This window comes from Colobus angolensis, unplaced genomic scaffold (assembly GCF_000951035.1).
Source record: "Colobus angolensis palliatus isolate OR3802 unplaced genomic scaffold, Cang.pa_1.0 Scaffold31, whole genome shotgun sequence".
Taxonomy (NCBI): Eukaryota; Metazoa; Chordata; class Mammalia; order Primates; family Cercopithecidae; genus Colobus; species Colobus angolensis.
The window spans coordinates 8,172,978-8,185,528 of NW_012116377.1; the positions used below are offsets into that span (position 1 = coordinate 8,172,978).

General features: G+C 48.7%; 1 protein-coding gene across 1 annotated transcript in view; it reads left to right on the top strand.

The window, feature by feature from the left end:
- The window catches only part of SLC12A8 (solute carrier family 12, member 8), a 130,320-nt gene that overhangs the window by 14,097 nt on the left and 103,672 nt on the right, over positions 1-12,551 (top strand). The window contains exons 3-4 of the mRNA XM_011950769.1: positions 8,430-8,576; positions 11,516-11,707. Coding sequence (XP_011806159.1) covers positions 8,430-8,576; positions 11,516-11,707 — 339 coding nt within the window. The remainder of the gene's footprint in view (positions 1-8,429; positions 8,577-11,515; positions 11,708-12,551) is intronic.

Consider the following 12,551-nt stretch of genomic DNA (forward strand, 5'->3'; position numbering starts at 1 on the left):
CCAGGCTGGAGTTCAGTGGTGCGAACTTGGGTCACTGCAACCTCTGCCTCCCAGGTTCAAGCGATGCTTCTGCCTCAGGCTCCCGAGTAGCTGGAATTACAGACATCCACCACCACACTCAGCTAATTTTTGTATTTTTAGTAGAGATGGGGTTTTACCATATTGGCCAGGCTGGTTTCGAACTTCTGATCTCAGGTGATCACCCACCTCAGCCTCCCAAAGCGCTGGGATTACAGGCGTGAGCCACCACACCTGGCCAGTTGTGATACTCTCTTTAGCCTCTTTTAATTTGGAGCAGTCCCTTGGCCTTTCTTTGTCTTTTATGACCTTGACTTTTTTTTTTTTTTTTTTTTGAGACGGAGTCTGGCTCTGTCTCCCAGGCTGGAGTGCAGTGGCCGGATCTCAGCTCACTGCAAGCTTCACCTCCCGGGTTTATGCCATTCTCCTGCCTCAGCCTCCGGAGCAGCTGGGACTACAGGCACCCGCCACCTCGCCCGGCTAGTTTTTTGTATTGTTAGTAGAGATGGGGTTTCACCGTGTTAGCCAGGATGGTCTCGATCTCCTGACCTCGTGATCCGCCTGTCTCGGCCTCCCAAAGTGCTGGGATTACAGGCTTGAGCCACTGCACCCGGCCGACTTTTTTTTTTTTTAAAGAACACATATTGGTTATTTTGTAGACTGTCCTTAGGTTTTCTTATTTTTGTTTTTTTTTGTATTTTATAGGCAGAATTGGGGGTGATGTCCCTCAGTTTGGGGCATGATCTGTCACAGGTAGATTTAGGTTTTCTATTTTTGGCAGGAACACCACAGCAGTGACGGTGTGCTCTTCCCAGAACATCATAGCAGGAGCTACGTGATTTCCATTTGTCCCGTTGTTGGTGATGTTAACTTTGGCCATTTATTTAAGGTGGTGTCCACTAGGTTAATCCACTCTGAAGTTACTAATTTCTCTTTGTAGTTAATAAGTAATTTGTAGAGGATGCTTTGAGACTCTAGAAATACCCTGTTCCTCATTAATCCTTCACTCACTAGCATTAGCATCCATTGATGATCCTTGGCAGAACTGGCTCTTGCTGTGATGGCTGCAAAATGGTGAATTTCTAACCCCCTAATTCCTTCCACATGGATCAGCTGGCTTTTCACTGTAAGGAAGGGCTTTCTCTTCTTCCTGCCACACAGGAATGATACCTTGGCCAGGGCCACATCAACATGAAAGGGGATATGTTTGGGACTACAGCAATTCCAGTTGCTCTTCCAGCCCTCAGCCTCCAGGTCCACTCAGTGACAATGAGCAGAAATAGATATATTATGATTAGTCATGACCAAGTAGGGTGGCTCACACCTGTAATCCCAGCACTTTGCGGGGCTGAGGCAGGAAGGTCACTTGAGCCAGGAGTTTGAGACCAGCCTGGGCAACAGTGCAAAACTCTGTCTCTACAAAACACACAAAAAAATGAGCTGGGCATGGTGATACACGCCTGTAATCCCAGATACTCAAGAGGCTGAGGCGGGAGGATTGCTTCAGCCTAGGAAGTTGAGGCTGCAGTGAGCCATGATCACACCACTGTACTCCAGCCTGGGTGATAGAGCAAGACCCTGTCTCAAAAAAAAAAAAAAAAAAAACAGTGAATTTATTTATTTATGTCCATATGAACTTAGATTCTTATTCTACTCCTTGAAATTCTATTGCTATTATTTACTTTCAGGACCAAATTGTGCCAGATTTGGCTAGTGGGAGCCCCTTCAAGTGGGCTCTTGTGTCCTTTTGACACATCCTTGTCATTTTTTTCTTTTCAGCACTTCCCTACTTTCTGGCAGAGGATATTCCAGACTCATTTTGTATGTTCTCTGCCCTAGCCTTGAATTAGTAACTTCCGCAAGGAGCCCTGGCTCCTTAAAGTGAAGAATGATAGATCATTCTATCATTCTTAGAAATTCTTCGTTCTAAGATAGATAGAAATTCTATCCTTCTTACATAGAAATTCTATCATTCTTAGAAATCAAGATCTGGGTGCTAGGTACGTTCATTGCCACTGGGATGTCTTGGCTTATAGTCACTTTTTTTTTGTTTGTTTGAGACAAGGTCTCCTCTGTAGCCCAGGCTGGAGTACAGGAGCATGATTGTAGCTCACTGCGACCTTGAATTCCTAGGCTCAAGCAATCCTCTTGCCTCAGCCTCCTATGTAGCTAGGACTACAGGCACGCACCACCACACCTGGCTAATTTTTCTATTTTTTTGTAGCGGTGTGGTCTCACTATGTTGCTCAGGCTGGTCTTAAACACCTGGCCTCAAGCAATTCTCCAGCCTCTGTCTCCCAAAGTGCTGGGATTACATGTGTGAGCCACTGTGCCTGGCCTTACAGACACTTTAAGTGGGCAGAGGGAAGGAATGTAAATATAAATATGTACATTGATCTATCTGGGTCTCTGTATATTAAAAACCATAAATTCATACTAATACGTCTAACTCCAATTCATCACTATGGGGGTTATTCTTCTCCTCTTTCCTTAGTTGGAATTCCTTCTCCAACCATGAGAAACTTGACTCCTATTCAATATATTTTGTTATTTGCTTACAATTCACAGAAAGCAGATTTAGAATTGGTAATTCATACTCCTACAAATACTCAAATTTTCGATCCGGCATTTAGTATTAATCGCAGTTGTTTTTATTTTAGACTGTGATACATAGTCAAAGTACTATGTTCATAAGTTACTCTGGTTAGTTCTTGTTCCACTTTAAGTATGGTTATGGCATTCATTTGAAATACAGCTAGGATAATTTGTTTCTCTTTTGCATTCTATTTAGATTTTGAACTCTCATCTTTGTTGATTTAATTGTATTTGATGTTGAGTATGTAAAATATTAACATGATTCCCAAAGTTTTAACTATAGGGATGGGTCTCCTCACTACATATGAATTCGTAAACGGATAGAATGTTGGCTGATCCACTGAAGCACCTGGAAGAAGAATCTTTTTGCAGCTGATGTTTCAGTGGTTCGCCTGTTATTAGGGGGAGGGGGCATTAGGGTCTATGTTGCTCCTCCTTGTGTTAAATCCAGGTAGACTTCCTTACGGCAGCCCGAGTCCAGCAGGAAAAGCTCTGCCCTTTTGCCAAGGAGGTTGGGAAGGGCAGAGGAAGCCCTTGTTTAGGTGGCCTTGGCATGGCTGCCATGGTGTTTTCTTGTTTGCCAGATGACATCAGGTGTCCAGAGCTCATCTCTGGGCTCTGAGTTCTGAAGCTGCTGTGTGGTTCTGGGAGGCAGAACTTCGGCATCAATGTTTTCACAGCATCTGATGGTCTTGCCACTTCGGATGCTGAGACATGTGTGACCAGGTCATGCGCTTGTGAGAATCCCAGCCTTGAACAAGTGTGAAGATGCACAGGTATGGAGAGAAAAAAAAAACAGATTGAGTCTGTGGGAACGACTAGATTTTGACCACAGCTTTCGTACCAGCTCGGTGGTAGAAGAGACCGACACAGCCACGAAGACCACACATTCCTAGGAATGACTAAATCTATACAGACCAAGGGTGCGGCCCAGATCCTAATCCAGGGAAATAAGACTTTGATGGCTCCAACTGGATCCTTGCTTCCTTGGCTGCAGAGCCATTTCCATTTCCAGCATCAGTTGCCTGGCAGAGCACTCACTGGAGGTCCATTCTGGAGCTCCCACTACAAAACAGAAGGGATGGGCTCTCTTTTACTCAGAATGCCTGGGCTGGGCAGGGGTTAGAGATGCAGCTTTCAGGGCTGAGCTGTAGAGCAAGGATTCCACTTTAAACATGAAGACAAGTTAGCTGGAGAAAATAGCAAATACAATCAAAAGACTTCTTTGTCTTCCTTCCAACTTCCCTGAAGAAATCCTCGTATGTATTTAAAATCCTCTGTTGTGTTTTGTGTTTACACAAGCTTTCACAACTATCATCTCATCTAAACTTTACAAACCCCCCCGAGGCAGGCATGTAGCTGCACATATGGGCTGTAGCCCATGGAGCCCACGGCCATGCTGGCGCCCGGCCCAGCTCTCGATCCCTGTGGTCCAGCACATGGGGCCGGTTCAGAGGCAGGGGAAAGGAATGAGGCTCCTCAGTCTGCCCATTGGATTGCAGTTCAGCAGCAGCTTGGGCATATTCTCTGATGCTTAATTAATAATCCAGTAATTAACTTTGAGGAAGCCATCTGCTGGTTTGCATGTGTGTGTAATCCAGGTGGAACCAGTCTCTGCAGGTGCGCTTTGAGAGAAAGGGGCAGGCCAGGTCTTGCTTTGACCTACCCCTGACCTGCATGGACAGAAGCAGAATTTCTCAACTGATTGCTTTTCCTCCAGCTCCCAGAAGGGAGAAAAGGTGTCATCTCACATTTCAAACGCGTTCATGAAGACTTAACTGGTGACTGAGGCAAAAGGCTTCTGGGGCTGAGCTCGTGTCACTGCCTCTGGCAGAACTTTCCAGCCTCTTACTCAGCTCTGCTTGCTGGATGCAGGATTGAGGTACTTCCCACTCAGGTGCAACTTCCCCGCCTTTCTAGACAACCCCCTCTCCCCCCTCAACCTGCTCCCCACCTTGCTCAAGTATGGAGATTATTCACAGGAGAACGACTTCCCCTTCTGAACTAAAAACACCCACCAGGCAGTCATGGTTATTCCAGCATGGGGCGCAGGCCCCCGGGCTCAGACGGACAGGAGTCTGGCTTCTTATCCTGGGTGCTTGGGTAGGAAGACCCTAGCAATGAGGAGCATGGCGGAGGGATCATCCTGGGCCAGGCGCCAAGTCGCTGCACCCCTGGAACCTGTCAAGCTGGCCCTGCCAGGCTGAGGGTCTTCAGGGAGGAGAGGACTCTTGCCCTCAGGCATGTTTTATGCTGCCCTTTCTGAGGGACCGATTTGCCCCTTGCTTTTCTTATCCCCCTCATCCTCTATCTCTACTTTGCAATAGACCCGATGGTGAGTATAGGGGACATTCCGTTTCCCCAGCCCATTATGTTTATGTAATAGGATATTGAATGGGATTCATGTTATGCTGGAATTGATGACTGGGGCCCAAATCTGGGACACTAGGTCCTAAAGAGAGTAACGCATGGTTGGGACCAGACCTCTCTCCTGGTGTTTCACAAGAGAGCCTAGAACTGGCCTAACCTTCAGCAACCATCACCCCAGCCCTTCCATCCCCTCCTCCCCTGGGCGACAGAAAAGACTGGGCGGTGGCACTCAGAGAATCTTAGCGTGGACTTTGCGGGAGGGTCTATTGGGGTGAGACGTTCCTTCCTTCTGCCTTAGGGGAAGGAGTTGGGGATGCAGACTCAAGAGAATCCAGTACTTTGTGTGTATGTCAAGGGGAGCTGACGTTCTGTCCTCCTGTTGCATGTCTGCCCGTACTGCAGACCGTGGCCCTGCCCCTCAGCCTGTCAGAACAGGAGCTGAAGAGAACGGGAGAGCACGCAGGACAGAGCCAGAGCTCTCATGACACAAGGAAGCCGCTTTGAGTTCTCCAGCCAGTCCTCTCCCAAGAGGCAAGCTCTGGGCACTAGCTAAAGTCTGAATGGCGTCATGAATGTGGCGAGGCTGGACAAGGGACCTGTGAGAAGAGTGGGGACACACAAGCTGCTACTTCTTTTTCTGAGACAGGGTCTCACTCTGTCACCCAGCCTGGAGTGTAGTGGTGCAATCTGGGCTCACGGCAACCTCAGCCTCCAGAGTAGCTGGGACTATAGGCACGTACCACCACGCCTGGCTAATTTTTGTAATTTTTAGCAGAGACGGGGTTTCACCATGTTAACCAGGCTGGTCTCGAACTCCTGACCTCAAGTGATCTCTGCCTCCCAAAGTGCTAGGATTACCAGCATGAGCCACTGCGCCCAGCCCCAAGTTGCTACTTCTATGTGGATGCCTGGGAGGCAGCGTGGCATCTGGGAAATATCCCTTGGGGGATCTATTTGGCATTTTATTCTGGGACTTTCCATCTCATCCTCTTCCCCTTTCTGTCTGTTTTGGTTTCTTCTTTTTCCTTCTTTCTCTCTCTCTTGCTGGGCTTCCGTAGTGTCTCTCTCTTTCTCCAAGAACATCAGGGTTACTCCCTTGCGGTCAAACCTACGCTCTTCCCACCCAGTCTCTGATGAGCAGACTGTGGGAAGACTTAGTTATAGATTTTTGCCACACGGTGAGAAAAGGTAGGCACACACCCCTAAATATCCTGAAACAAGCTGCCAGGGCTCAGTCACCAAACCCATTTTAAATCAGTTATATTTTCATTCTCTGGGTAAAGGGTTTCCCGAAGTTTCTACCTGCTCTAAGTTTCTACCCTTGAGGCTGATTCACTAGTCCAGTAAGATCAAGGAAATGAAAGGCATTTCATATACCAGCAGGTAAACAAACGCATATGCAAACCAGCCTTCAGAGTGGGAAAATGAAGGCGCGCATGAAAGAGGAATAAGGTTTCTATCATCACAAAGGCATTCATGGGTAGGGCAGATGTATTTGCTGTTATGCAAAGTCCAGAGTGTTAGAATTTGAAACCTGAAAGATTTAAATTTAGGGGCAAAAAGGGCAAGTAATGTTTAGCTGAGTGTGGTGCAGGGAAAATCACAGATCTTGCGAGTGCTAGGGGAAGCCCTGGGTGTGAGAAGCCCTAGCTGTGAGATTGGGCCCTCAGGTTTCTTCTCTCAGCCTCCGTCTTCTCAGCCCTCAGCGGGGCCCCCTCCCTGCCTGCCTCACGGGGCTGCTATGAGGCTCCTGTGGAAGCTGACGGCACTCTCTATAATATTAGTCTTTCTGTTGCTGAGAGTCACGGTTATTACTGAGGAACGGTAGGCCTGTAACAAGACACGATAGGAAGTGGAACACAAGCAGAGACAGGAAGTTGGGACCTATCCTGAATTTTGAGATTAGGATCCTGGGAAACAATCCTGCATTCCCCAGACAGGTCCTTTGGTACCATTTGCTCAAGGGCAAGCCTAGATTGGGAGAGTCTTTGTTCCGAACCCCGAGGACTGTTCTGACATTTATTGACTTTCAGGAGATTGCTCATCTGTGGTTTGTGAAGGACAGGCAACCAGTCTTGTACATGCATAAATGAAGCTTACAGAGTTGGAGACTGATGGGGACACAAGGGGTCCCCGGACCCATCAGTCCTATGTGGCTGAATTGAGATCCCTGAGTATTTCTGGGGGCCTCTTCTTGATCTGTGGATGTGTGTGTGATACAGGAGGCGGAAGAGGAGCTGGGATCCTCCCTTTTGGTTTTGAGCATGTGCCATTGGCCTCAGCCTTTGGTCCTAGATCCTGGGCGCACCCATTGTTCTCAACCAGTCAGCAGCCATGCCCCGTGGACTCTGGATCTTAGATTTTCCCCTAAACTCTTGATTTTTCTGCCTTTTTATTGTGTTTATGGATAACATTTGCTCACCAGGTCCAGAATCATTGCACATGGTGACTCCTAGCTTTGGATGCCTCCCTCTCCCCACCCACCCAACCCAGCTGAGAACAGTAATCACTCCTGTAGTTGTTTGCAGTCACTGGAAGACTCTGTTCATGCCTGAGTTTAGATTAATTGCCAGACCTACATAAGAGCATTCACAGTGTGAGTTGCTACTGGTTTTGTTTAAGATCATTTTAGTATATCCACAAAGTTATGGTTTTTTTAGTAAAGGGTTTCCATTTGAGTGTTTATAAGTGCCTTTGTTATTTGTGAATTGGAAAAACGAGCAAGGAATCTGTTGATGCGTTATTCGCCTCTGATTCCAAACAATTGTCCAATAATGCTGTAGAATCCTGGGGTATCAGCAGAGATCACTGGTATCAGTGCTCAGTTAGGAAAACAGAAATAACTCCAGTCATTTTAAACAGGGAATCTCATCCGCAGGGCTGATTGCAGAGGTGTTAAAAGGGCTGAAGGAGTAAAGAGCGCCTGGTAAGGTTGGCCATAGGTTAGTAACTGCCGGAAGCTGCTGTCCCTGCTAGGACTGGAGGATGAAGAGGGCTCATGGGTCTCAGGAGGTGAAACCCAGAATCTCACACTCACTTAGAAGCATCATCTAGTGCTTCTGTCTGCATTCCATGGGCTGGAACTCAGTCACACAGCCACATCTAGCTGCAAAGAGGCTGGGAGTCTACCTGACTCCCTGGCTACTTGAGTGATGACTAGAGGGAAAGGACTAGGCTTGTGAACAATGAGTCTCTGCTACATGTGGGTACGGGAATCACTGTTGTTATGAGAGAACAGTGACCCTTTTGTAAAGGTGTGCTTCAGGATATGTGTGTGTGTGTGTGCGCATGCCTGTGTGTATACACACACACTTGCCCTGGCACAATAAGACAGGATTGTTTTTAAGCTGAGTTCTCCTACCTCCCTCCTCCTGTTCCACTCTCACTCCCTCACCATGCCATCCCTGGCCCTCCCCTCAGCTGATTTCTGTGTGTTCTGTTTGCAGGAGGCCCTGGCCCAGCCCCAGCCCTGGTGGAAGACCCAGCTGTTCGTGTGGGAGCCTGTGCTGTTTGGGACCTGGGATGGTGTGTTCACATCCTGCATGATCAACATCTTTGGGGTTGTGCTCTTCCTGAGGACAGGCTGGCTGGTGGTGAGTACTGAGCTAGTGGCCTGGAGCCTCTCACGGGCCTGAGACAGGAAAGCTCTGCCCCTCTGGCATTCTATAGTGCAGGCCACAGATGCCTGAAGCACAGATACTCCTGAAACATGAAACAGAAGCAAGCACAGTGAATAGCTGGCATTGCTTGTTAAATGAGCATCCTGCAAACATAGGCTTCTGAAGTTGCGATGGAAACCTCACGCTGTAGATTTAACTGTGGAATAGGAGCACAGAAGTCAGGGCTCATCATGGGCGGGACTCCAGATGGGTCGGAGAGATCATTGATGGCAATTTTGCCTCCAGCTTGTGGCCCTCTGTAGTTTTCCTGGTATTCCTCACTTCATCTTGGGCCCGCCCACATGGTTGCCTTCCCCCACTGTACCACAACCCTGTGGGTAAGACTGTGCATGAGGATGCTTGGTCATAGGTGTGGGCCGCCTACCTCTAGGGATGGATCGCCTAGGACGCACTCTGCTGTGTGAGATCCTGGGGGTCAGTTCATCTCCCTCTGTAGAAGGAACAAAAGGCCTCTTCTTTAAGTCTTATGCAAAAGCATCCTAGGAGCTTCCAAGCAGATGTGTGCCTGGAGCAGGTGTTCTCAGTCCCACACACAGTGCCATCTCATGCAGTGGGACTTCAGTAGACCACACAGGTGCACAGAACAAAAGGCAAGCCAGTCACCATCTAAACATGGCTGAGCGCCTGCTGTGGGCCAAGCACTCCTTAGTGCCAATGGGATTACAAAAGACAAGACATGGCCTGGGGCCTCATCCCCTCCTCTTCTCCCCGCCCTGTCTCATGAGCTAACAGCCATGATGGGTAGATATCACATTAGGAGAGTTCTCAAAACAGCATTAAGTCCCTTGGGGTGGAACAGGCTATGAGTGCTGCAGTCACTGAGGTGTCCAGGAAGGCTTCCTGGAGGAGATGCGGTTGAGCCAGGCTTTGAAGGGTGAGCTGGACTAGATGGGTAAAAGAGAGGAGGCCATTCAAGGTGTAGAATCTACTAGTCAGGATTCTCCAGAGAAACAGGCCAATGCCAACAGGAGATGTAAGTATATCAGATATATATTAGCAGGTAAGGATTGATGCTGCAGTCTTGAGTCTGAAGGCTGGAAATGCAGGAAGAATTTCTGTGTTGCAGCCTGGAGGCAGAATTCATTCTTCTTTAGGAAACCAGTCTTTGCCTGTAAGGCCTTCAACTGATTAGATGAGGCCCACCCATACTATGGAGGGTAATCTCCTTTACTTAATTAAGGTCAACTGATAGTAAATATTAATCACATCTGAAAATCACCTTTACAGCAACATTTAGACTAGTGTTTGACTAAACAGTTACTTGCCATAGTCTAGCCAAGTTGACATATAAAATTAACCATTACATGGGCAAATTTTAGGAGATTTAAACTCCTTTATAGTGGGATGTACAGGATTCTTAGCCCCCATAAGAAGTCTGGGCAAGGTCAAATCTTCCTGAGCTCTCATTCTATGCCACACTCAGATTCTCAGCTCAGGGTTCAGCCTTAACCACAGCCAGGGTGGGTCTCAGACCAGCAGTGGAGCTCCTGAGCATTATATTATGAACACTGGAACAGAGTACAACTGACTTCCAGGGCAATTTTCCAGCTCATGTTAGGTCACTCAGCTCTTGAACTGGCTCTGCCCACTCCTAGTTCTCTCTCCAGCACCTGCAACACGTGGAGTCTTGACTATCAGGAGTCTTCCTTGCTTTCTATTGCAAAACATGTGACATTGCAGCTCCTTCTTAGATGTGCTGTGTCCATTTCCTCTCGGGAACTCTTGCTTTTCACACTGATATGTGTCTATCTACATGTGTTCATCTCCAGGTGTGCATGTGTTTGTTTATTCGCTCAACAAGCATTTAATGAACACCTATTTTGTGGAGGTTATGCTAAGCAGTAAGGATATGAAGGGGTAGAAAACATGATCCTGCTCCGTATTAGTCCATGTTGCATTGCTATAAAGGAATACCTGAGGCTAATTTATAAAGAAAAGAGGTTTATTTAGCTCACAGTTCTGCAGACTATACAAGAAGCATGGCACCAGCATCCACATCTGGTGAGGCCTCAGAAAGCTTTCACTCATGGGGGAAGGTGATGAGGGAGCAGGCGTGCCACATAGCCAGACAGAAGGCAAGAGAGGTGCCAGCCTCTTTTAAACAACCAGCTCTCCTGCGAGGGAACAGAGTGAGAACTCCCCCATTACTGTGGGAGGACAGCAAGCCATTCACAAGGGGTCCACCCCCATGACCCGAACACATCCCACCAGGCCCCACCTCCAACAATGGGAATCACATTTCGACATGAGATTTGGAGGGGATCCAAATCCAGGCATCTAAACCATGCCATCCTCACCTGGAGCTCACAGCCTAGACGTCAAAACCGGCTTGGAAACAGACTCAGTTTGGCAAGTCCTGTGAAAAGCACTAAGCCCCGGCACTGGAGGAGCCCAGAGAAAGGGTTACAGGGCCAGCTTCCTGGTGAGAAATCCTAAACACAGAAATCCTAAAGGATATGCTGCAGTTAACCTGACAAAGATAGAGAATGAGCAGGAGAGGCCTTCCAGGCAGGGAGTCAGCATAGTGGGGAGAGAACCTGCCGCTGCATGTTAGGCACAAAGTGAGATTAGGAGGCACCTCGTGAGGGCATCGGCAGCTCTGACTGTACCCTACAAGTGCGAGAGTCATTCAAGAATTTGCAGCCAGGACGCTTCCCTTCGGTTAGAACTGCTTCCTGGCCTTGGCTCTTGTGGTGCTTGCTTTGTCCTTTTTAGTCGTCCTGACTCTGTGCCCCCACCCCCGGCCCCCATTCCAATGCTGTGGGAGGAAGGGAAGTGGTCAGTGCTCCCAGCAGGGAGCTGGCAGGGCCTCCTCGCCTAACCCAGTCTCACTCCTTGCTATTCTGCTGCAGGGAAACACGGGAGTGCTCCTGGGCATGTTCCTGGTGTCCTTCGTCGTCCTGGTGGCCCTCGTCACGGTGCTGTCTGGCATTGGTGTCGGGGAGCGCAGCAGCATCGGCAGCGGTGGCGTCTACTCCATGATCTCCTCGGTCCTGGGTGGGCAGACAGGAGGCACCATCGGGCTACTCTATGTGTTTGGCCAGGTGAGACCTGCGCCCGGGACGCTCCCCCCTCCTGGCCCTCTGCCACTTTCTTGTCCATTTCCTCACTTGACCTGGTGAGAGGCGAGGGTGGGGACGATTGCCCCATGTGAGAGACGAGCAGGCTGGGGCTCTGAGGGGATCTCAGCAGAGAGCCAAGTCACCATCTGGGGCCTGACCCCTTCGTCCAGCACTCCTTTCCCTCTGCCACTGCCGCCTCTTGGATGCCTGCTGTGACCAGCAGGGCAGGGCCTGGCCAGCACATTCTTGCTGTTCAATCTGGGGATCAGCATGCATGACAGCGGCTGAAGCCCAGGTGGCAGCCAGGTGGCCTGGGCCCTGGGGTGCTTTTTTACTGAAAGCAGGTATTTTGCCTGTGCTAAAGGGCTTTCCTAGAAGCAGGCACTAATCAAATGAGCTGGAGCTCCCCGACAGCATTTGATAGCTTGGGTGGCCTTCACAGGGAGGCCGGCAGCCTCTTGTGTGGACGCCCGGTCTGAGAGGGAGAATGTTAACGAGGTGCCTGCTTCATCAGAATGGACGAAGGCACTCCAAAAACAAGCGAGTAGGGGGAAATCCTAAGGCTTTTTTAGCTAAAACACAGGCATGGTGACTTAATGCTGAGGGAACAAAGTACAGACATTAAGAAGCAGTTCTTTGTCAGCATTTCTTGGATTGAAAAAGGCTTTTATGAGAGTGCAAATGGTGGTGGGCGGTTGAAAAAACAGTTTAAAGAGAAGAATTTGTCTAAGTAAGAGTGTGCAAGAATCTCCCCAGAGAAAGCATCGGTTTTGTTTCTTTTATTTTTAGGCAGCAGGAGCAGGGTGCTTCAGCATAAATATATCTG